This window comes from Cyprinus carpio, chromosome B7, assembly GCF_018340385.1.
Source record: "Cyprinus carpio isolate SPL01 chromosome B7, ASM1834038v1, whole genome shotgun sequence".
Taxonomy (NCBI): Eukaryota; Metazoa; Chordata; class Actinopteri; order Cypriniformes; family Cyprinidae; genus Cyprinus; species Cyprinus carpio.
This window is the reverse complement of record NC_056603.1, coordinates 11147925-11174340: the sequence shown is the minus strand read 5'-3', so window position 1 is coordinate 11174340 and position 26416 is coordinate 11147925. Positions and strand designations below refer to the sequence as shown.

The 26416-nt window shown below is 36.6% G+C and overlaps 1 protein-coding gene across 4 annotated transcripts; it reads right to left on the bottom strand.

Annotated features, from left to right (window-relative positions):
• Positions 1–10: 10 nt before the first annotated feature.
• Positions 11–26416, bottom strand: LOC109109453 (kinesin-like protein kif7). 4 transcript variants are annotated; one of them, XM_042727228.1, is made up of 19 exons: positions 26267–26416; positions 24328–24718; positions 22237–22437; positions 19855–20242; positions 18224–18764; positions 17898–18062; positions 14936–15133; positions 10617–10765; positions 10396–10526; positions 10120–10281; positions 7494–7696; positions 6892–7089; positions 6007–6132; positions 5382–5558; positions 5075–5290; positions 3375–3581; positions 2730–2928; positions 1731–1892; positions 11–668 (listed from the first exon to the last, which is right to left on the bottom strand). In XM_042727228.1, exons 2-19 carry the CDS (start codon positions 24653–24655, stop codon positions 307–309), a joined length of 4113 nt encoding a protein of 1370 aa, XP_042583162.1. In that variant the 5' UTR covers positions 24656–24718; positions 26267–26416; the 3' UTR covers positions 11–306. The 4 variants fall into 4 exon arrangements, with proteins under 4 accessions (XP_042583162.1, XP_042583165.1, XP_042583163.1 ...); XM_042727231.1 differs by having other exon boundaries at positions 17898–18041; XM_042727229.1 differs by lacking the exon at positions 26267–26416 and adding an exon at positions 25991–26175.

Genomic DNA, 26416 nt, shown 5'->3' with positions numbered 1-26416 from the left:
ATCTAAGTTTTTTTTTTTTTTTTTAATATTTATTTTCTGTCAAGGCATTTTTATTTCATTGTTTATAAAAGAAAAGCCCTTCTGCATTCACTAAAGATGTGTCCAAGAATGTCAGAAACCTGCAACAGTTGAGTAAAAAAAGTGCTTGAAATGTGACCGAATGAATCGAAAGTACATTCCAAGGATGGCTGACAATGAATAAGTACAAACATACAATTAAAACTCAGTAATCTTTAGCAATAAAAAGGAGATCTTCTGAAAACCGTGGATTACTGGTACAATATACTGAGGATATAACTGTACAAACTACACTGGATTTCTCCGAACATCAATTATTGCTGAACTGGAATGAAGTGGTCCTGTGTTGAGGCTCAATCTCCTTAATTCTCTCCGTGCTCTTGTCCCGCTCCAGTGTGTGGAATTCATACTGGGCTGAATTATCCTGTTATTTGACAGTTCACACGCTGCTCTCTGCCTGAGCTCCTCCATGCTGTACTGGTCCTCCGTGGGGAGTGAAGAGCGCCTCCATGTTGGTGGAAGAGGGGCATGTACCAGCTCTCGCATCTCTCCTCTTGACTTCTGAACTTTCTCTGTATCAAGCGTAGATTTGGCATCTTCACAAAGTCTGCCCTGGACCCCACTCGAAAGCCGACTGTCACAGTTTGGACCTGAGAAAAGGTGTAAAAAACACAGAACAATCAAAAATCAAAAAAAATTGAGCCCCAGGCACATTAAAAGCAAAAAGTCAGACAAAAATGTAATTCCAGCCCCATATTATTTTCTTTACTTTTAGATGTGCAGTTACATTTTCAAATGCACTGCAAGTGATCATGACAACTAATATTTTTTCCTTAAAACACTATCAATCAAACCATCCATGTCATGACTGTATAACTAAACACAAGCATAAATGAGATCTTTGAACTCTGGTTCTAGATGGTCAGTGGATAATGGCTTCAATATCAGTCTGTTCCTCACATACTGACTTCAGAAGACTTGAATACGATGCACAAATGAACTATTCTTTAATTATGCTTTTTTTGTCTTTGATGGTATAAATCCACTTCCATTAAGTGCAAAACAGAAGCTCAGACATTCTGCCTGAGACTTTTTTGTGATTCACTTTTAAACAAAATAATAGGTTTGAATAACAAAAGATAAAAACTGTACAAGTAATGAAGAAAGCAGTTCACTTTATTTATTGTAGTGCTGTCAAATGATTAATCATGATTAATCGCATCCAAAATAAGTTTTTGTTTACATTATGTGTGAACTGTGTATATTTATATATATATATATATATATATATATATATATATATATATATATATATATATATATATATATATATATCTATATTATATATATATATAATACACATGCATGTATATATTTCAGAAAAATGATATTATATTTATAATATAAATTCTATTAAAATAAATATAGACATGCAAATACATGTATATATTTTCCAAATATATACTGCATGTGTATTAATATATACATAATAAATATACACAAAACACAAACATATATTATGCAAACAAAAACTTTTATTTTGGATGCGATTAATCATTTAACAGCACTAATTTAATCATTACAAAAAAAAAAATACTGAAAACACTTAATTTAGAAGCTGCCGTTTCTTCTATAGAAAAAAAAAAAATGTTGGCTAAAACACTGAATATTAAAAAAAAAAAAAATAGTTATTGAGTGACAGCAGTTCTCACCTTTGCTTTGTTCTCCAGCATGATTTACAAGGCCACACATCTCCCTTAGTTTGATGTTCAGCTCCTGATTGGCTATTTTGCAGAAGTTGAGCTCTTTGCTGAGGCTGTGGATCAATCCCTCATACTGTCGCTGTCTACCAGCCAAACCCTCATCCATTTGCTCTGGAAACAACAAATTGCCAATACGTTCACCTAACATGTTCATAATGATTTGTGAATTCATGGATGATATTGCCTCATTTTTAACATACTATATCTGCTATATAAAAAAAAAAAAAAAAAAAACGATACATCCCAAAGTCTTGTTTTGCACTGAATAACATAACACTGGCTATGTTCTATAACCAAGGATAAATGATGATATATAAAATCTAGTGAGTGTGCTTTAAGGGATATTTCTATCAAAATGTAAAATTTTGAATTAAATTAAAATGTATTTTCCCCGCATTCAGACTTTGGTTAATTGATGAAACACAAATGAAGATATTTTTAAAATAACCTGAGAGGTTTCTATCCCTTCACTGAAAGTCCAGATGACTAAAACTTAGAAGACCCAAAATGTCATAAAGGCGTAAACGAATCCATTTGAATCGAGCAGTTTCAATTTCGTGACTTGTAAAGAGATACGATCAGTTTATATAATGAACAGCTAATTAATAAAAGCTGAATTAATTTCAGCTTTTATTTACATCTGGTATGTTTGCCAAATGTGATGTGCTCAATGTATGTGTCGATCATTGTTTAGATGTAAATAAGAGCCTAAATTAAATTTCCACATCAAATTAAGTGAGTGTATCTCTTCAGTTGGATCTTCTAAATTTTGTTTACCTGGATATTCAAGAGAGACGGAAACCTTTTAGGTTTCCTTAAAAACATCTTAATGTGTGTTAAGTGTTAAGTCTTATAGGTTTGGAACAACATAAGGGTGAGAAAAATAAAGAAAGTTTTCATTTTTGGGTAAACTATCCCTGAAAACTGCAGTAGTCTCAGGACTCAAACCTCGGCACTGCTGCAGCAGCAGCTGGATGTTTCTCTCGTGTTCCTTCTGCTGCTGGGTGAGTCTACGGTCTGCCTCGAGCTGCTGTCTTTCCAGAGCTGCTTCCAACCACTCAACCAAGTTCTGCTGCTCCTCGACTCTCAGCTCCAGCTCAGCTAGAGCCATCTGCAGCCTGCGCTCCTCCTCACGAAGTGACACGACCTTTGCAAAACACATAAGCGTCATAACAGTCACATTCTTAGCTGAAGCCGAAGTCAAGTGAATAAAAAATATTTCAATTTACTTGTAAAAATCACACAATTGCACAAGTCTTCGCCTTTCCCTAACGTGTTAAACAGCTATTAAATGGCAGCATGAATATGGAAATAATGTGAGAAAACGTGTGTTGTTAAAAACCGTGTCTACATTTGCCAAAACAGAGTAATGTGACCACACAGGCTAGAAGCTAATGTGTGGCTGTGATAAACACAGACGTGCAAGTGTTGTTATTGTTTAACAGGGATTCAGTGCTGCATTACGATGCTTTGCCAACTGATAATAGATCACACATTTTTGAATAAAACTCACCACCACGAACAAGTACACTAAAGTGTCACCCTATAACTTCACAAATGAGACCATTTGAGGAAACTCAGACGGTGTCTGACCTTATCAAAGTATTTACAAAGCAGAGCTCTAGTTTCAGAGGCAGACAGGTAGGTGAGTTTGGCCATCAGGTTCATCTCCCATTGGGTGAGCATGCTGCCCGACGCTCGCAGCTGCCTCTGTCTCTGGGTGATCGCCTCGTTTTTGTACTCGATTGCAGCATCCAGAGCCTCGATGGCCTCGTCCAACTGGAACAGCGTTCGTTCTTCCTGATGTTTAACAGGGGACAGTGCAGCTTTAAAATATGTAATCTGAACATCATGCAGTTTTAGAATGCTAACATTCTAAGGCACAAATGTGGTTATGATATGATATGATATAAAATTTTAGAATTCTTTAACTTTTAAAGCAGCATTTTAAACAGCAACTGTACATGATTTTTCTGTGAAATCTGTCGATTCCAACTGCCTAAAGCAGGGGTGTCCAATCCTGCTCCTGGAGGGCCACTGTCCTGCAGAGTTTAGCTCTAATTCCAATTAAACACACCTGAACCAGCCAATCAATGTCTTACTAGTCATACTAAAAAGGTCCAGGCAGGTGTGCTGAGGCAAGCTGGAGCTAAACTCTGTAAGACAGCTGCCCTCCAGGACCCCTGGCATTAAGTATGCAGACTGGTTTGGACTTTCAGCAACAACAATCGACTCCTCCGAGCCTGCATAAATCTGGGCAAAGTTATATACTGTATTCCACCCTTAAACATCTAACACAGATGAGGAGATAATAGTTTGAAAACTGAGAAATATCAAACATGATAAATTCTTCATGTTTCTTAATATACCTCAAGGTGTGTTTTTTTTTTTTCCCAAAGTGTGCAAACATCTTATGAATATACTTTTTGGTAATATATATATATATATGTGTGTGTGTGTGTGTGTGTGTGTGTGTGTGTGTGTGTGTGTGTGTGTGTGTGTGTGTGTGTGTGTGTGTAATATAATTGAAATTTAATTGAAATATATAAAATGTTTTTGTGCACATGAATTAGGTTTCATGCATGTGAATTTGTCTACACTTGTCCATCATTTCTTTTGCATAAAGTATTATTGGGAACATCTGCTTTCATAGCATTCTTGTATTTTACAGTTGCGAGACACAAAAAGGTTTTTTTTTTTGTGAACTAGTCTTCAGAATTCTAATGATGCAAAACAAATCTGGATAAGAATTTAAATTTTTTTTTTAAATGCTTAGAAATCCCAAAATTCTACATTCTGATGAATTAAAACAATGTTAGCTGAGAAATTCTAACACTGTGCACTCTTAAAAAACAAAGGTTCCAAAAGGGTTATTTGGCAGTGATGCTATAGAAACATTTTTAGTTCCCAAAACCTTTCAGTAAACAGTTCCTAAAAGAATTCCTTTTGAATAACATTTCAAAAATCTAAAGAATCTTTTTCGACTATAAAGAACCTTTCTGAATTTGAAAGATTCCATGGCTGTTCAAGATTCTTAAAAGATCCATTGATGCCAATAAAGAGCCTTTATTTTTAAGAGTGTGTCTAAACTGGACAATGAAAAAGACACTAAATAATGATTTTGTTTACACTGGATGTGGTGTAACATACTGCTGATGCCCTGTTCTATTTCTGACATACTCCAAATGCTTGTGCTGAGTTTGTAATGGTCACTTTGTCATGTCCAGTGTAGAGTGTCTCAAGCTGTTGTTGCGTGTCTTGTAGTTCCGAAAGTTATAACTTAAGATTTTTACCTCAGGAGAGAGCAGGTTGCCCTGTCTCAGTTTGTCGTCCAGCTCTACCTTCTGTTTGAAAAGCAGCTCCTTCTCCTGCCGGAGGTTGGAGATCTCCTGCCTGATCTGCTGGGAGTCCTGAGCACTGCTACTGCGCAGCAGACCGTTCCTCTCAGTCAGCTCCCGTTCCAGAGACTCGATTCGGCTCGACAAGGTCAACAGGTCTTTACTAAGAGCCTGCAGAGAAAACAGACCATACCACAACTTGTAAAGACTCATAATGGGGTGGGATAATAGGACAAAGCAAAGCCACAATGTTTTTACAGACTTGACTAGAGCGAAGCTTTTTGGTTTCCAGGTCACTGCGTTCTAAGAGCAAGGCCTCCTTTTTGGCTAAAATCTCTTCTCTCTTGGTCAGCTCTCCTTCCAGGTCTTCAAGTCCACGTCGTTGTTCCAGAACCTTCTCCATTTCCTCATCAAGCCAGCGTTTCTGCTCCTCTATCTTCTGCTCAACCACAGAGAGTTTGAATGCAATTATTTACATATTAAATATATGCTCAATAAGTTTGGAATGTATTCATCAGATGCTTTTATTCAAAGTTGAACTGAATTCAAGGTTTAAATTTTAACTATATGTTAATTCATTGGGACCCACAAACATGACCTTGGAAAGAGCAAATGCATTGCTCCAAGATAAATAACAAAGCACATACCAATACCAGGCTGAGAGGGAATTTGGGCAGCAAACTGAACTCTGAACATGTTGAAACAAGCTATTGAAACGTACCCTCAGCCACAAGGAAACGATAATAAAATTCTTTCAAACGTCAGTCAAACTATTAAATACTATGACTGAGTAAACAGATCTAAAAATAATATTTTATTGCTGGGTAATAGCTGTGGGAAGGGTATGATGAAAAGGAGCACAATTGCGTTTTTCTGTCTCAACCCACCTGCTGTTCCTCTAGTGATACGACAGAGCCGTTACTTCCACTTCTTCTCTGGCGCTGGAAGGCAGCGATTTCCTCCGTCTTAATCCTCAGTATTTTCTGCTGTTGTTCGTTCTTTATCTCCAGCTCTTCGAGAAAGAGAAAGAGGCTGTTTGGAAAACGATTCTCTATTGAATGACAAGAGTAACTGAGAGGCTGAGGTTTCGCTGCAGATTACGGTTCAGAATACAAAAACCCAGATGACTAATGCTGGCCCTTACAGAACAGAACACAGTTTCCTGGAAAAAAAAAAAAAAAACTGTGATGAACACTCCAAAAAAAACATTAAATGTGTCATTTCTGCAACAGTAGCAGCACCATATAAAGAAAGACGTGATCTGAAGCAAACAAGACAGAAAAATAGCTACATTTTATATTTTATGAAGAAAATGTGCAAAGCACATTTCATGTTTTATATTTTATACACTACTGTTCAAAAGCGCAGTGTTTCTGAAAGAAGCACAGTAAAAACAATTTTAAACAGCTATCTATTTTAATATTTTAAAATGTATTTTATTTTTGTGATGGAAAAGCTGATTATTTTTAATTAATTCTTTTTATTATCAATGTTGAAAAAAGTTGTGCTGTTCAATATTTTTGATACTTTTTTCTCTGATAAAAAAAAATTCAAATGAACAGCATTTGTTTGATTGAATTTACAGTATTTATTACATCGAGAAAAACAGCAACCACAGCCTCTGTCTGGAAACAATCATTATTTCTGCAAATCCACTGCTAGTGAAGCATAAATTACACATTTCACATTTGAATCCATTTATACTCATGATTTCTCTCAGGCTCCGTTTCCCAACTTTGCTGATATAAGACTGAATGCAACCCTCGGCTCACCTTGACTCGGTGCTTTCCTTTCTGCATCTCACTCTCCAGCCGTCTCTTCTGCTGGCTCTCCTCTCGCAGGCGGCGCTGCAGAAGGTCCTGCTGCTGCTTCATGTTCTGCACGTTCCTCTCGAGTTCCTGCACGCGCCGCTCGCTCTGCGCAGACAGGGAGGCCAGCTGCACAGTGTCCCGCTGCTTCTGCTTCAACACCTGAAAGCACAGCACCTGTGAAGATCTACATATATACTGCAGGAATCTAGTTTTGCATTGAACTTGTATTGCCACAATCTACAGGATAAGTATTATAAATTGATTAAAGTGTTTATAAATATTTACTAAAAAGGGAACATTTCTTAATTCCTTCAATTTTGTTCTTCAAAGATTCTTCACAAACGATAACTAAACCTAAAAGTCGCTATTTTAATAAATATTAGCAAATTATGACAGAGTAATGCCTGTTTCAAATGTCATTTAAGACATTTTATTTGACTGTGATACTCAAAATACTGTAATTTTGGTGTGGTGACAACCCTAAAACTGTTCTAGAGAAACGCCACTCAAATGGGATTTCCATAATGATGCCTTTCGGCAAGCCAAAGCTGCCAGACACAGACCTGAACTTTGCTCTGCGCAGCTGCGATTTTTCTCCTACACTCCTGAGCTTTGGAGCGGTCAGCAGCGTCACGGCCGCCCTGAACCTCCAGGTCCTGCAGCTGCTTTTGTGCCTCTGTGAGCTCCGCACGGGCCTGCTCCGCCTCGGCTTCCAGCTCAGAGATCTTACAACTGTACTGCCTGTTCATGGCCTGGGCATCCTTACCTAGAGAGAAAAAGAGGACACAATCATTTTAAGAGAACGGAAAAATTTGTAAACCACAGAAAAAAAACACTGATTATTATAAACTCATAACTTGGGGTCAGAAAGATTTTTTGGTTGCACTTTATTTTACAGCACATGTACTTACAGAGTATTTACAGTGTGCATACCTAATAAAGTACTGGTAATAAAAAGTAACTACATGGGGTAGGGTTAGGTTTAGGGGTAGGTTCAGGGTTAGTATCTAGTCATTACCTAGTTATTGTAATTACTTTAATAAGTACAGAGTATGTACATGAGGAACAGGACTGTAAAATAAAGTGCTAAAGTGCTTTTTTTTAAAGAAAGGAATACTTTTATTCATAAAGAAAACAATAAATTGATTAAAAAAGAAAAAGTAAAAGACAGAAAAAATATGAAGCAGCACAACTGATTTTAGCATTAATAAAAAATAAATGTTTCTTGAGCAGCAAATCTGCATATTAGAATGATTTCTGAAGGATCATATGACACTGAAGACTGGTAATTAACACAATTATCATAAAAAGTGCACACAAAAAAAATCCCATATTTGAGTCTGTACCCTATACAACAGATACTTTAGAACCAGAGGTGGAAAGTAACGAATTACATTTACTCGCGTTACTGTAATTGAGTAGCTTTTTAAAGTAATTTTTAAAATCTGTAATTTTACTTTTACTTAAGTATATTTTGTTTGAAGTATTGTACTTCGCTACATTTTAAAACACATTAATTACTGAGTAAAAAAAAAAAAATAATAATAATTGCTCCCTGTATACTACTGCACTAAATAATGTGCAGGAGGGCAAACTGACGCTAAAATCACAAGAAAGATGAAGACGGACAGACAGGCATTAGTGGTGCAGACACAGCTGAAAACAAAACCCTGTAATATTCTGAAGTTGAACTCGAAGGAAATGAAGTGAACCCCTGGCCATATTTATGCTTTATTATGCAGTGTAAGCTGTGCTTACCTAGGGACACCAAACTAGCAGCTTCTAAAATCTCGACAACACATCAACCCTTCGCAAACATGTAGAGGTAAGCTAAATAACTGCATCGTTGCATTGGTGGTTAAAATGAAGCTTTGACATTTTAGCTAGAGGTTTTGCACAAATTAGTCAAAAAGACAGTGGTGCGGAGTGTGCGATATATATCGTCTGCGATAATATCATAATTGTTGTTTTAATGATGTGCACGCGCATTTAGAGTGTGTTCTTTCACTGTGTGATTCAGTCTGCTAAAATGCATTTAGAATGATCACAAATTTACATATTTATATCATTTCATATGGTAAATCAAAAATCATCATGATTACATATACATATATATATATATATATATATATATTTTACAACAGGTCAGTAAACAAGTTAATTAAGAGACTTGCGTTTTAGACACCATATTGCCTGTTTTTGCTCTATTTGCTCTAAAAATAATTCCAAACACAGCCACCAAAGCACAGTTTTGCCTCTCTGAGCAACATGACAGTGTTTCGTTCCTGAATGAATCAACCGTTTAAATGATTCGGTTCAATCACAATGACTCACTTATTAACAGTGACTTACTGACACATACTGGCCATTTTAATTTCACATTTAAAGTATCTTTTGATTTTTTTTTTTTTAAATAATTAATTTCTTATAATTTCAAATGAGTATTCAACATTTTATGTCTTGTATATCAAAACATTATTCATAAATTTGTAACTGCAGGTTAAATGCATTCTTGTCCTGCACTAAACAGTGTGTAAATACATCTAAATGCCACTTCTGATGAAGCTTCTGCATTTCGTCTGCATCGAAAAGATGAGTTTGTTGATACTGATTTGCCTGGTAACAGCCCAAATGTCTTATTATTCTAAATAACTGATTCCTTTAATTAAAAACAACTAGTTTGAGATTAATAGGCCTATCCCAGGGGTGTCAAACTCAGCTCCTGGAGGACCGTAGCCCTGCAGAGTTTAGTTCTTACCCTGCTCCAGCACACATATCATGTAGGTTTCAAATAAGCCTAAATGATTAGATTAGCTGGATCAGGTGTGTTTAATTAAGTTTATATCTAAACTGTGCAGGAACGTGGCCCTCCAGGAACTGAGTTTGACACCCTTGGCCTGTCTCATTTTTGCCTCCCTCCCACTGTTAAAATGTAACTAAGTAATTTTTACTCTGAGTAAATTTTAAATGAGCTACTTTTTACTTTTACTTGAGTAGATTTTAAAACTGGTACTTTTACTTGTACTTAAGTAAAATTTCATTAATGTAATGGTACTTTTACTTGAGTAGAATATTTTTGTACTCTTTCCACCTCTGTTTAGAACACACCTTTTTCTTTGTTTTGTTTTAACATTGCCTTTTTATTTTAGTACTGGTACTCTGACCAGCAGGTTTTCTTGACAGCCTCACCTGTCTTGACCAGCTCTTTAATAAGTTCCTCCTTCATACGGATAGTGATGGAGAGCTCTCTGATCTTCTGCTGTGCCTGCAGAAGCCCTCTCTCTGAGCAGAACTCGCCTCCAAAACCTCTCACGCTCTCCCACACCGAGCTCTCGCCAATACTGCTGTTAGCTGGAGGATCAATCAAAACAAATCAAAACTAACTGACTGAATATTAGAAAGAAAGTAATGTAAGCCGTCAAACACGGAGATCCTTGCCAAATGTTTCAAGGACGTTTAACTCACATGTGCGTCTGGTGCATTGTAGACCCAGAGGATGGCCGAGTCCAAACGCCTGAGGCAGGGTTGCCCTGGTCCCAGCACAAGACCCTTGGAGCAATGGAGCATCTTTCCTTGCACAGGTTACATTGATGGATCTGCCAAGAATAATGGCAATGCTGAATCAGTTAGCTATTCATTCTCAATGAACCGTCTCATTAGAACTAGATTAATATACTTTCACATACTTCCGTTTATCTCTGGTGGTTTGAACATGACCATCTTCATCTCGGTTCACTCCTTTCCCAGAGGTTTCATAGTAAGCATTTCCTTGTCCGCTTTCCCACTGGGTCTGGTCTGAAAATGAGCCGTTGTCTACTGACCCACACATTTCAACCTAAAAACAGTTCACATAAAGGTGAAAAAATGCATTAAAATGGTTCTAACTACTTATTGCATGAATTGATCCCATAGAAAGCACATGATATTTCCTATTAATTTAATTTAATTTTTTCCTCATGGATTTCAAAAAGTATTTAGTACATATTTTTTTAGTCTTTAACCAAACTAGAAAGCTCTAATAATAATTAACAATATTAAAAGATTTGATTTGAAGTGTTTGGGGTTGTTAGGGCACCCAATCGACTGTAAAATATGACACACACACATCATTTGTAACAATTTCACCAATAATAATGCTAGTGAACTATATTATTTGGCAGAAAAACGTTATGTACACCAATTTATAAAATAAATGTAATTTATTCCTGTGATCAAAGCTGAATTTTCAGCAACATTACTCCAGTCTTCAGTTTCACATGATCCTTTAGAAATCATTACAATATGCTGCTTAAGAAACATTACTTATTATCAATGTTGAAAACAGTTGTGCTGTTTCACATTTCTGTGGAAACAAAACGGTTCACCTGAAGGAGCATTTATTTGAAATAGATTTTTTTATAACAGTGGGAAAAGCTGTTTGATGTCACTTGATCGCTTGACTTAAAGGGGTCATATGACGATGCTAAAAATAACATTATTTGGTGTAATGCAATGTGTTCGTGTTAAAAAAAAAAAAAAACATTATTTTCCACATACCATAGATTATTGTTGCTCATCTCTGCCCGACCTTATTAACGCATAGATTTTTACAAAGCTCATAGTTCTGAAAAGCGCGCTGTGCTCTGATTGGCCAGTTATCCAGTGCCTTGTGATTGGTCGGCAACAATACTACAGCGAGAATAAAAGTTACGCCTTCTTTCTTTGCAGAAACATTTGGGTGGTGTTATGCAAATCTTCCAAAACAGTGATGTAGACATGTGGGGCTGTGTTAAAATGAGGCATTTTAGGAGGGTGTCGACGAGTCTTAACTTTTATAAAGAATATCTCTTTGGGTTTTCTGACCTTAGTCTTTGCAACTTCACAAATCTTATATATGCACAAACAGCTTGTAACACTCCAAAGACAAATGAAAATTTAAAATAGCATCATATGACCCCTTTAAAGTGTCCATGTTGAGTAAAAGTATTCTTTATAAAAAAAATTCTGATAATTTAGCAGAGCTGTTTGTGTTGCACATCATAGATGACAATGTAAGCATCCGATAATTTTAACTGTTGGAGAAATCTGGTTAAAACCCGCACCTGGATGCCGACGCACTGAACGCTCTTTGTTTGCACGTGTCAATGTTTACGAATAGATTAAATTATAAAGGTCTAAGCCTCAAGCATTGACGACAGATCACTGTTTTTCAATGGAAAGCTTATAAGGAATGTATTTACTAAATTTGTGTAAGTAGTACACATGTGCGCGAAAACCTAATCACATCACAACACTAATCGCCACCGAACTGAAAATTAGGGCTGTGCGATTAATCGAAATCGTAATAAAATCACGATTTGAGCGTGCGCGATTTCTAAATCGCTTTATAGCACGATTTTCCGCGGTCCCGACCTCCAATCCAATCAGAATGCAGCGCGCCTGGAGCACGAGAACAGGACAGGCTGGGCATATGCCTAACTCCAGGTTCACACGCTGTCTGTGATGCGTATTTTTCCGAGCCCATGTTAATGGATCAGAACGTTCACACTGCACGCGGAAAAAGATGTGAACAGAAAAGGTTAGAAATCGAAAGGTGCGAAAAGAATGAATATCTAGCGCATGAGCATAGAGAGAGTTGTGAGTGAGAGGAGACATGTTTTAATTGCGCGCACTCTCTCCGAACGAGAGCAGCATGTATCTGAGCATGCGTGTCCGGTTTTGTGACAAAGAAGAGGAAATCTGCGTGCGAGCGGATAGATTCGCGCTCGCGCATTATTTTAATGTGCTTTTGCGTTACAATAACGCGCTCTCGCTGCTGCTTCTGAACCGCATACACATACTGTATACGCACTGCTGACGGAGTACGTGTGAACCTTGGGCAATAAATATATTTCAGCACCTGAGGCACCGCTATAATGAGCTCTATGACCAATACATGGCAAAAAAAAGGAAAAAGCCCTGGACCCCGGGTTTTATTTTATTTTATTTATTTATTTATGTTATTTTTTGCCATATGTCTAGACATTTTGTTTGACATCTTTACTTAGTGATTATTTTGATTTATGTCTGTTCTAGAGGCATGTTACAACTTTTTGATAAAGCTCTCATTGGTGTTCTTTGGAAATATGTTTAAAATTTATACTAAATGCATTTATGACTGTAAAGCATGTCTGTGTGTGTCAAAATCGTGATTAAAATCGAAATCGCAAAATTAATCAAAAAATCGTGATAGGTTTTTTTTGTCCTTATCGCACAGCCCTAGTCGTAATAATGAGTCATAAACGCATCCACAGCTGTAAATCCCAGTTTAGTTAGAAAGGTAAGGGTCCATTGAACGGCATCACATAGAGAACTTTTAGTTCAATGAAGCAATAACGTTGTAATATGGATAGTAATTCCTTTGTTTACGTCTCATTTCTTTGGGGACAGTATTGGTTATATCCGTTATATATCCGTTACAAGTAAAAAAATTCAGTGTGGTAAAAGAAATTTCAAGGCACTTCAGTGTGTATAGCTTTTTATCTTTTTGAGCATTATCAACTCAGGATGAGGGATAGTAAAGTCCAAAGGGTCTTCTTTCCAAAGACACTAAAATTGTGTGTGTAGCACACTGATGTCAGGAACTGTTGCAATTTTACGTTAGGTAGGTCATTTTCAGCAGAGTCCCAAAATGGGGGGTGCAGACTAACAGGTTAATTTTAAGCTTTTTTGTGCTATTTTCATCTTAAAAATCTACATTGTGTTGATGACACAATTTGTGACGTGGCAATGGACTATAGTACATCGATAATGCATCAGTGTCTATTAAATTATTTATGAGACAGTGTGTTGTTATCCTATGAGAAGACGCTTTGCTTAATTATTCACAACAGCATGCGTTGATTTGCTATGACAGACGTTTCACACTGTGAGATGACATCGTGCACATTAACTGAGAGAAACATTCATGGATCGAAGAAGAGTGTTTGTCTTTGCTTTGTAATAAGAGTTCAGCACGAACGTGCGATTCATTCACTTGGTGAGCATAACCGTTTTTACAGCTCTGTAACACAACCCGTCAAAAGGCAAAAAGTTCTCAGAGGTGCAACAGTGCATTGCAGAGTGCAAATGGCTGTGCATTTATTTGTGTTTTTAACTCGATGGGAGCTAAATGAAACTGTCTGAATGTGAAGATGTGCGTGTTGTCTGTCTCCCCTCTTCCTCCTCCTTTCCACTGCGCACCACGCCCAATTTTTTAGCATTTTTTAAAACTGTGGTGAGAACTAACCAGTGCTGAAACGGGGGTTTCATGACCCTTAAAAAAGAATTATACTTGAAAAAGTATAATATTATTAAAAAGACTTACTGATCCCAAACTTCTGAACAGTAGATGTACATACATAATCTTGACCAGGGTAGTACAGTGTAAACAAAACCACAGAAGAGTCACTGTAAATGCTGATTGTTGAGTGTTTCTGTTTTATCACCCTTTTGAAACTGAAATTAATAAAAAACTAACAATGTCATACCTAGCTAGGTAAACGTAAAATTCAGCAAGGTGCTTCTTCACTGCTGTTTCAGCTGCCATTTTTTCTGTGCTGCCATGTGTCATTTTGGAAAATAGTGCAGTGCTCGAATGTGTCCAATATAAACATGTGCGGTGAGCCATCCCAAACAAGGCTTAACACACAGCCACTCAGGGCTTATTGCTTTAATAAATAAATGTCTCCAGACAATACATCAAATGCCAGCTTGTCATACAACAGGCTTTAAAAATAAGCATTAAATGTGGGTTTAGGGTGTATAATTGATTGTTAAGACATCACAACGTTACATTGGCAATTAGCTTATTTTGTTTGCATCTGAAAGTATGTGGATGAGGTCAAAACACCGAATTACACAGCGTGTGTGGCAAGTGTTTGAAGATGTTTGTGTACTACTAACAGCTCAGCCCAGGTGGTGGCAGCTGTGGATTGTATCTTGAATTAAAGTTGATATGTGTTTGTGGTCGAGGATGCTGTGAGACAAATCAAAACATATCGATTACCTGTCTGGCAAAGCTTCTGCCTACATCACTATCGCTTGGAGGAGTGAGGTGGCCGGCGGTGTCTGATGTCTGCAGTAGTGAGTTGATAGGAGCCGTGTGAGGTCTCTGTTTCAGGTTGAGCAGCCCCACTCCTCCAGGCTGGGCTATCAGACCATGAAGCTCCGCTATTAGATCCTGCTGCTCCTGTAGCTTATCGCTCTAGGAATGAAAGAAAACGACATCCAGTTACAACCAGGTGAAAATACAAAAATGTCCCCAGTGTTGTTTAAATTCTTGTGTACATTGAACCAGTGTTGTGCACCATTTCGATTTCGAAAGGAGATGGACAGATAGATTTTATATTTGCTTAAATTAGTTTGAAATTTTCATCTAATATTTTTTACAGCTTTATTTTAATTAACAAAAATGATTTTTAGTAGTTTTAGTTAACAATTACACTGATAGATAGATAGATAGATAGATAGATAGATAGATAGATAGATAGATAGATAGATAGATAGATAGATAGATAGATAGATAGATAGATAGATAGATAGATAGATAGATAGATAGATAGATAGATAGGTGACAGGTGGATTGCCGCTGCTGACATTTCCATTTTCGATTTCCTGGGAGTGATGCGCGGTGATGCACTGCCAAGATGGCGGAAGGGTTCATCCCTATGCCCTAATCTCTTCGAAAGGTTTACCCTCCGGAGTGAGAGTTTTGAAGGTTTCAAGATTGTAGGGGACCAAACAACTGTTTCTTGAAGTGCCCTTCTGCATCATCATCACGTGCCCACATGGAGGCACCATCATCATGCAAAGAATCTGCGCAAAGGATCATGGGAGCCCGAAGTGTCCATCAGTTGTACCCTTCAAAATCCTTCATTCCGAAGGGCCCTTTGAAGTGGCCATTTTTGAGCATTTCGTTTTGGAACAACCTTTCAATATGGCGGCCATGATTGTTTTCACTCCGAAGTGCCCTTCGAAATGCAATACATCCCATTTGGAATGCACCGTATGTAATTTACCTATAGCGGCTAATGAATAAACCGGAAGTCTCACCCATAGGTTTACTTTCTGCGTTGAAGAAAAAGGTGGATTACATTTGTGTGAAATATAATGTTCTCCCACTGCGCTCAACAAGGCAGCCCAAACGATGTAACAGGCAAGGTGGTGTCTGCCCCACGATAACCTCCCCTTGCCGGGGTGTGTCAAAAGACGATGATCTTGTGTCGAAGATAGCCAGAGATATTGTCAAAAACTTCAACTTTTGGCAATATTCAGATATTAAGCATGTCCAATTAATGTAGGCCTGTTACATTCTTATTTTTATTAGGCCTATTATTATTATTATTATGAAGTTATTTTTATTATTAAATTAAAATTACAATTAATTTTCCCCGCAATAATTACCAAATAACTGATGTGCTGCGAGGATAACAAAATATTAGGCTATTTACTCCTCTATTAAAATGAAAAAAAAAAAGGTATTTTAAAACGGGTCTATTATATAATGAATTATAGACCTACAATTAAAATATTAACACTGTAGTCATCAATAAAAATCAATAAAAATCAAAAATCTTCTCTAAAAGAATATGAGGTGTCAGATGCCGAAAGCTCCTTCATTACTCTGTCATTCCATTTTTACTTTCACTTTCTGCATATAGTGAATTAACTGAGATTAAGACGTTCACCAGCATAACTATTGCACCAAACCGAACAGTGAATTTTGTGAACCGTTTCACCCCTAATAGATAGATAGACAGACAGATACTGTAAATTTTTTTCACAATGAAGGAATTCAATATGAATTCAATAGAAATGACAGACGCCTGCCATAAATACAGATATTAATAATGCTCAGATAATAAGAACAACATGGTCTCTCTTAATTCAAGTGTTTTTGCAAGAACATCTCCATTATATCATTCAGCATTTCAAAAACAGAAAAACGTGTCTATTAGGCATGCTGAAGAACTGAACAATTGAGCTGTGCTCAGATCAATCATCTATTTATATACCTAACTGCTTAGCTTTGTTGTCTGTTTTTATGGCTGTGGGTAAAATACTGTCTGTAAAATATACAAAAATAGACAAACAGCTGAATGACGTGCAAATGAATGTGACAATGCATGGGCTCATAGGAGATTTTTTAAGACAGCAAAGCAATTTCACAGCACCATCTTTTGTAAACATACTGGGTTCTCACACTTATTATTCCCATGCATTTCCATGACTTCACTATCATATTTGCAGTTTATTTGCAATTACTGGATAATGATCATTTTCACTTAGAATGATTCTCTAGTAAATTAGACTTGCAAATCAATATGGTGAAAACCGGACATTACTGTCAACAAGTTTTACCTTATTTGACCCTTTTTACATTTGCAGGGTTCTTATAAGCAGAATATGTGGTTACATTTCTATAGTGGTGAACAGGAGGATACACACACACACACACACACACACACACACACACACACACACACACACACACACACACACACACAAAAAAAAAAACTATTTTTGCATTCACATTTGGTTTGGACATTTACATTGTTACAAACAATTTATTTAAAAGAAATACTGTTCTTTTGAACTTTCTAATCATAAAACTGAAGACTGGAGGAATGGCTGATGATTTTTAGCAAATAAATGCAGCCTTGGTGAGCATAAGAATCTTGCCAACCCCAAACTTTTCAAGAGCATTATACAGTATCTTTTTCTAGATTTATGATGTTAATAACTTTGGAAACATTACTGCCTGTGAAAATGATCCATCTTGGGAACCTAATTAAAGAAGAACCTAATCAGACGCATTTCTTATTTACTATAGAAACAGAGTTTTTACAAGACTTTTAAGAATGTATTAATTTCCAACTCTGAAATATAGCATAATTAAATTCATTCAAAAAAAATCAAAAACATCTAAAACCACAAAGAATTATAGAGAGAGACTTCAATTCTCTCACCTGTTGTTTGTATTGTTCCATGGCATCTTCCAGGGCAGCTAAGAAGTCAGTGTTTTCTTGCTCTAGTCGCTGTATCTGGGCTTGCATCTGGGAAATGTAGTCCTCGTGGTCTCCGCTCCAATCTTCTTTCACATGGCCAGGATCCTTTGGCATAAATAAATCCCACTGCCGTGAGAATTCCACAGATAATCACATCATGACATCTGAGCATCTCTAAAATGAATGCTTAAGAAATAATGACCTGACAATACACATTATTTCCTTTTTATGATGAATTGTTAAACATAAAATATTTATATTTGAAAATGGATGTGCCTGCAGCCAACCTGGATGTTCATTGCCGCCCGCCCTCTTTTCAGCGCGGTGCTGTCCTCAGTAGAGCTGCTCTCGATGCCACTGTCAAGCCCTGATGCTGAGGTCAAACTGCTGCGTTCCTCCTCAACGGCGCAAAGCCACTCTTTCACCCGCAGGAGCTGACCTGCATTCAGGGTTCCTTCACCCTGCAGCTCCATCAAAAGCCTGTAGGCCGAGTCTGTGCAAGTCCTATAGTGGGCGCTCTCTGCTTGCAGCTTCCTCACGTCCAATTCAAAGGGCCGAAGTCTCTTCTCAGGGTCGGAGCGAGCGATGATGCGGGTTTCAGAGCGCTGGCGGTTCTCAAGAGCTCGTCTTAGCGCTTTGATCTGGAGTTCAAGGCCCTCGATGCGGTCTGGTTCCCCCCGACAGTTGACTGTGGCCCGGTTCTGGATGTTACGAGCCCGCTTGGCGTAGTTGAGTGTGTTTAGACTCTCATCAAAGTCTGAGGAGGAAGGGCTTATGCAGGCAATCATGAGGGTTTTGGCGTTGCCTCCAAGAGAGTCCTTTAGGATCCTGACAACAAGATGCAACACAGATCAACACATCTTAAAAGCCTTTAAACTATACCAAGGCGATGTTACACATTCCCTCTTTCCAAAACTTGACTGCAACAACACCACTGAGAGCATTTCAATCAGTGATGGAAAAGGTAAAATAGAATTTTCACACAACAAACTAACAATATATACACTACTGTTCAAAAGATTGTGGTCAGTAAGATTTGATTATGTTTTTGAAATAAGTATGTTATGCTTATCCAGGCTGAATTTATTTGATTTGAAAAACAGAAACAATATTAGAATTTAAAATAACAGATTTCTATTTTGACATATTTTAAAATGAAATTTATTTATGTGACGGCATCATATTCAGCATCATTACTACAGTCTTCACGGCATAATTTCCAGCATCATTACTACAGTCATCACGGCATCATTTTCAGCATCATTACTACAGTCTTCACTGTCACATGATCCTACAGAAATCACTCCAATATGCTGATTTGATACTCAAGAAATAGTTCCTTTTAGTAACTATATTAAAATGTTTTGCTGCTTAATATTTCTGTGAAAACCACAATACATTCTTTAAGGATTCTTTGATCCTTTTTAATGGTAGTGTGCAATTACTCAGAACATCAAGGTAATAAATTATTAAAATAGAGAAGCGTAATTTTAAATAAATATTATTTTTAAAACAAATAAATGCAGCCTTGGTGAGCATAAGAGATTTTTTACAAAAAAAAAAAAAAAAAAATCTTACCAACCCAAAATGTTTGAAAAGTATGTACAAACTCAATTATTCAATTTCCTAATGAAAAAAGTCAGTGGAACTTGGTTTTAGCATCTAAAGCTATTTTCTCTGTAAAAACAATGTAGAAAGATTATACAAAAATAAAAATATATAATTTAAATACAGAAAGACAAGATTTACTTTCTGTTGACACTTCACTAAAATCTCTAAACTAAAATTATTTTTGCCTTTAAGAGTAAGCAATAGCAATAGTGGTTATTGCTTTAGCAAACACTACTAGCCATTAAGGCTAGATCTTCTTGCAATTGTACTGTAATCATCAGCATTTTTAAAAAATTTGTAAAATTACCTGGTGATTTTGGAATCTCTGTATGGGATATGGGTGCCTCTTCTTTTGGGGTCCCCAAGTGCTCCAATGACATTTCCAAGAGCCAGAAGACCACTGTTGATCTGAATGCTCTCTTTGAGCCGTTCACCAGTGTTGCCAGTTTTGAGAATGCGCTCTGATCCAGCCAAGTCCACAAAATGAAATTTGGAAGAGAGGATCTGCACAGTCCCAACTGCTGCTCGAGAACCTCCACGCCTCTGTTCCATGATCACCGTGAAGATGGTGTGAGAGCGACTGGAGTGGGGGTTCATCTGGGTGGCCCCAGTGTGACGGGCCGTCTTCCCTGACTCTAAGAGACTCAGCACTTCATCAAGTCCCTCCACTTCACATTCCTTCACACCGCAAAGCACTATGGGTAAACACAAAAGATGTCTTTCTTTTTTCTGAACAGCCACATACTACAAAAAGACTTTCTGAAAACTTCCTGATTAGTCAGCTTGTCTAGACAGGCAGTTTTGAAGAATAAAAAAAAAAAAACAGAAATTAAAGAGAAAATAAAAGAGGAGAAGCATCAAACCTTAAAATGATTAAATAAACAGATGCTTGTTTCAGGATTTTCTCAACTTATGAGCAGCTGACATGATTTTAACTTACCTGCTGACATGACATGACTTTCCTGCAGTGACATGCTGCAATTAGTCTAAAACCAATTTTAAACAATTCTTAATAAAAATGTTACAGGATTATACTGTTTAGAAAAAATAGCAATATAACATTTACAAATAATACATTTTAAACAAATATTCTTTAATTAAAAAACCCACAGAAAATTACCAAAATGAAATCAAAATCAAAAACCCACAGAAAAAAATCTTATCACTTAAAAAAAAAAAAAAAAAAAAAAAAATTAATACTTTTATGCAGCAAAGCTGCATTACATTGATTAAAAGTGAAAGTAAAATATGTTTCAAAGTATTTATATTTGAATAAATGCTAATTTTCTATTCATCAAAGAATTCTGGAAAAAAAAATCATAGTTTCCACAAATATATGAAGCAACTAAGTTGGTTTTAGCATTGATAATTAGGGCTGCCTCCTTAAAGTTGACCCTAAAATTTGACCAAAGGCTTGGTCGACCAAAATTGTTTTAGTCGCAGAAAAAAAAATCCACAGGGGAAGTCACGCAGTCCATGATGGACAGATTGTTAATGGCTGGTCTATGTGGTAATACAATACATCGGGCAGGACATCCAAACGCTCCCCTATTATTCATCGACCTCAAATATGGCTTATCATCTGAAATATGTAAGTATTAGCAACTGTACATGGCCGCTCAACCTAATGTTAACCTAGAGAAATGTGTGCTAGAGAAATGTGTCTGTGTGGAGTGTGGAAGCTGAACAGGAACTCACTGCAGGACAGATGGAGGCGCCGGTGCACTCAGTTGCTCTTAAAATACTCCCATCATTTTTGGCCATACAGATAAGAGTAATACATCATTCAAATCTGTAAAGACTCTATGTTTATTTGTGTGCACTCACAATAACAACAAAACATTGTGCTTTTGTAAAATAATGAAAGCCAACAGGATGCGCTTTCTGCTGTCTCGGTCTCCGTGAACTTGAGCGCGAAACTCTGTGTGTTTTTGCCTTACACATATCGACTTTCCAATGAACCAATTCAAATGGAAAACAAATATTCTCAGATTATGTAATCTGTATGAAACAAGCTTTCAAGCATGTCCACTACTGCGGAGATGAGGAGTCAGTGTCAATGTCGCCGACTTCATCTCTTAAACCGAAAACAAAAAAAGCACTAATTTATCAATTAATTATTAAAATGTTAATGCAGCCAGCCTCCTAACTGTTTTTCCCTGACACATTCATAATCACTACTTCTGCCGGTGCGCTGTGGCACACTTTATCAGTGAGCTTAAGTGCATATTAGGCTATGAAGGCAATTAAAGGCTCGGTGTAATGATTTAAATTGTTTATTAATAAACGTGCGATTGGTTGACTAATGCTTAAAATGAACGACTACTAGTCAATCAGAAAAATCTTTAGTCAGGGACAGCCCTATTGATAATAAAAAATAAATGTTGCTTGAGCACTAAATCAGCATATTAGAATGATTTCTGAAGGATCATGTGACACTGAAGACTAGAGTAATGATTCTGAAAATTCTGCTTTGGAATCACAGGAATTTTCACAGGACTTAAAAAATTTATTAAAATAGAAAACAGTTATTTTAAATTATAATTATTTAAGATAACACTGTTTTGATGTATTTGATGACTCTTATAAAACATTGAAAAAATCTTACCAAATAGTAGTTTATTTTGCACATTCCTATTTGTTCTATACTGGAGGAGAATTCTGCATCAGTTTTCCCTCACAAACTTACCAACGTTGCCCTTTTCATCCTCTCGAATAATTATGTCTTTACTGGCCGTCTCAACTTCCAAAAGGTCTCTGAAGACCTCTTTGTAAACCTCCATGTACGACACTCGGACGGAGAAGTCGATGAGGTCATTCTCGTCCAGCAGTTTGAAGATCTCCGCCACGGCTCTGGGAATGATGCCCTGTTCGTCATCCCTAAAAGCGGCTGTGGCCAAAAAACCAACAGCAGGTTAATGAATAACTCTATAATGCAGAATGCTAAAACGCAAGATATCAGATTGCAAGTGGAGCAGTGGCAAATGAACCGGGGGAGGTGTTGCTGGCAGCACGAATGTGCAAACTCGTGGAAGCATTTTAACAAGACACAGACAAAGCCTTTACTAGCCTTGTGAATCACGTATGGTCTAGATGAAGCCCAAATAATAATATGCTGTAAGGAACTGAACTCAGGCATGCTTTTGATCTGTTTACTCAACACATCAGCTGTCACAATACACCTCCAATGAATGAAAAACATTGCACTTCTATTATATATTGATGAATTTTAAAACACTGTAACACTGTTTATTAATGTGAAGCAATCTGTATTGTATAAAGCTCTGCGGGTGGGCGATCTGATGATTTTCTAACGAATAATAGAGATTGTGACCAAACGTGTACTATTTATGTCTGTATGTGAATATATCCAGACATCTTTCAGTTTTAAAGATATTAACATGGATGTATGAGAAAGTATAGAGTGCAAAGTGGTTAAAGGACTTATTAAAAGTCCTAGCACTCTCTATTCTAATTCTATTCTTTAAAAAGTCTTTTAGACTTGCACTCTATTCATTTACTCCTTGTTTTCTTTAAAAAACCACTATATTTTCTAATCTTTTTGTATTCTATGTATTTGCTTTCTTTTTATTTATTACATAATTAACACTAGGCGTGCTCTATTCTTTTTCTATTCTATCTGTTTTCTATTTATTATATAATTAAAACAAAACCTTGCTACATTTACTGCATTAAGCTAACAGACTTTTTATAGCAATTGCATATCATTGCTCTTTTGTTGATTTTGATTGCTACCATTGTCCTCATTTGTAAATCACTTTGGATAAAAGCGTCTGCTAAATGACTAAATGTAAATCTCAATTAAAATCAAATCGACAGGCGGCTTTCTGTGCATGCCTAAACAGTCAAAAACACACAAAAATAAAATGCCTGCCTTTGGTGAGTATTGACGTAAATACATTTGATTGGGAGAAATCTTAAAGGGTTACTCCACCGCAAAAAGAACATTTTGTCATTAATCACTTACCACTATGTAATTCCAAGCCCATAAAAGCTTTGTTCGTCTTCGGAACACAATTTAAGATATTTTGGATGAAAACAGGGAGGCTTGAGGCTGTCGTCGCTTCATAACGTTACGGTTGAATCACTGATGGCAGATGAAGTATTCTGACGATGCTTTTCATACTTTCCTGGACACTGACAGTGTTATTTATTTGGCAGTCTATGGGACAGTCTCAAGCCTCCCTGTCTTCATCCAAAATATCTTAAATTGTGTTTCGAAGACGAACAAAGCTTTTACGGGTTTGGAACGACATGGGGGTAAGTGAATAATGACAAAATTTTCATTTTGGGATGAAGTATAGTGCTAATCAAACAACAGAAGAAAAACAGAAAATCAGTGCTCATTATTATTAAAAATCAATTTATCTTTCATTAATGCAGTGTTTTATTTAACATTTGATTACTTTAATCATTTTTTATAGTATTCCTAATATGAATAAGCTACTAGCTTAGACAGTAGACAGACTTACCTGAAGACTAGTTAGACAGACTTACCTGAAAAAAATTAAACCACTGCTTATTTAATTTGTCATTTGTTTCTTTGTTCTAACAATTTACTTGTCATGAATAAGTTTGAGAAGTTTTTATTTATATTAGTTGTGGGGCCTGGTTTTTACAGCACGGTAACTTGAAAAAGAATTGTGATAAGATTGTGGTCCGTCTTAAAAAAAAATAGTAATATGATATTTTGCCATATAGCACACACCTATAAAGTGCTATATAAATAAATGGTTTGACTTATGTATAAAAGACTTACAAATGTTGGCTTCTCCAATGGTGTAGGTTTTGCCCGAGCCTGTCTGCCCATAGGCGAAAACTGTGGCATTGAAACCATGAAAGAAGGCCTCAATGAGGGGTTGAACACACTCTGTGTACACTTCCTCCTGCGTGGAGTTATCCTCAAACACAAAGTCACAGTGGAAGTGGCGGTCATTGCCCAGGGTGACCCTCTTCTCCTCTGGGTCTGCAGTGATGCAGCTCTCATGATTGTGCAAAATCTCTTTGGGAAGCAGCGGACGGACCCGGACTGCCACCTGTACAGCCATTTCCTCCATCTTACTTTGGCCGACTCCTTTAGGAGACATTGCTGAGCTGATTAGCAGTCCTTCATTACTTTTGTGGGGCTGTGATACCGCTTCCTATGGTCACTGAATGAAATACAAAGCAGTTATAGACAGACAGAATATAGGGCAAAAAATCTCTGACACATTCTAAGTGTACAAAAATACGGCCTAATGTACCATGCTAATATAAGGAATTTTCTGCATTGATTTTTCACAATACAATATTTGAATTATGCATTAAATTGTGTTGTGTTTAAGGATTAAAGGAAATGTCCATAAACTTAAAGCAAAATATACTGGTAGTTTTCTGCCAGGACATTTTCAGTTTTTGTAAGGATTTTATTCTTACAGTGCAGTGACCTATCAAACAACCTCTAGGTCAATAAAAAATTAATAAGAATAATGAATATAAAACGTAAAAGTCACTTTACAAAGGAAGAGTATATAAAAATAATAATAAATAAAAAATAGTAAAATAACAACTGATAAATAACTGCAAATAAAAAAAATGTATTTGTTAATATTACAAGTTAACAAAAAGCAAACAAAAGAAACCAAGGTACACCACACAATAAATAAAAACAAAAATGTATTTTTAAAGATATTACAAAACAAGAAGTACACAAAAAAATGTACTTACAAAAACAAAAAACTTAAAATAAAATGGGAAATGGACCTTATGAAAAATGAAAACCAACTGAATATTAAACAGATGACTGAATATTAAAACAAAAAATTCTAGCAGTGTCTGCTAATATTTATTATAAACTATTTTTAAAAATTATTCTTAAATTACAATACGTGCAGTTTTTGTTAAAGCCCAATAACTGAGATCAAGTTTTAAAAGTCCATTACAGCAGGACTAGTGTTACAATATTTATATTGTATATTCTTCCCGTTATACACTCACATTCATGTGAAAATATGTTACACACCAGCTGCTCTTCTTTATTAAGCATAGTTGACACAAAACATTAAACGGACATGGTTTAAATGACGATATGGTATTCGAGTATGTCTAATTATTTTTTGATTAATGCTGTTGAATGATTTTGTAACAGTGTAACTGACGTAACATTGATTTGTCACTTTATAACTGCGGTCGACGTTACATTGTGCCGAAAACAAACTATGAAAAACAACTATGCAGACGATCACAAACTCTGAGAAAACAAAAAACAATTATAATCTAAAAGTCGCACACTATGACACAACAATCACAAACGTTATGACAATTAAAACAATATGATACAGCAATAACAAACTAGCCTACGTACGAGACAACAAACTGCTCGCAGCCCCCAAAAGGGCTAGTTAAGTCTAAATCTGATCGAAGCAAAACATGCTAAGTATTACCAAAACACTTCCAGAGCAACGAAAGACAACAATGACTAGATCCAGAAAGCCTCAGTGAGTTCATAACTGCAGAGGAATGTTGAACTCTTTCCTAAAATCAGATTAGCCGAGCCGCTACAACGGTTAGCCACTAGCAAACTCATTAAAAGTTTAAATCTCTCAAAACGCTCAGAAAAGCACGCACGCGTGGATTATCCTAACAAAACCCAGCACGCACGCACTCGAACGCTTCTGTCATGTAAAGTTTTGAGTGTTTTTCATAACTTTCAAACTTACTGTTGTTTCCGAGTCCATCAATCCGAGTCCGCAGGGCACCGGCACATCCCACTCTCATTCCCATTCCCTGAATCCAAACCAGACCACGGCGAGCGCAGAGGATGCAGTGATGTCATTCAGTCGGCTTCCCAAATGCCTGAGTAAAATCTG

Bases quoted from the DNA above. Each gene is read 5' to 3' on its own strand.
- LOC109109453 (XM_042727228.1), bottom strand. From the start codon at position 24,655: ATGTCTCCTAAAGGAGTCGGCCAAAGTAAGATGGAGGAAATGGCTGTA. The intron at 18,765-19,854 runs GTAATTTTACAA...TCTTGTTGTCAG, and splicing joins AGAGATTCCAAAATCACCAG to GATCCTAAAGGACTCTCTTG. The intron at 2,929-3,374 runs GTCAGACACCGT...TGTTTTGCAAAG, and splicing joins TTTGTAAATACTTTGATAAG to GTCGTGTCACTTCGTGAGGA.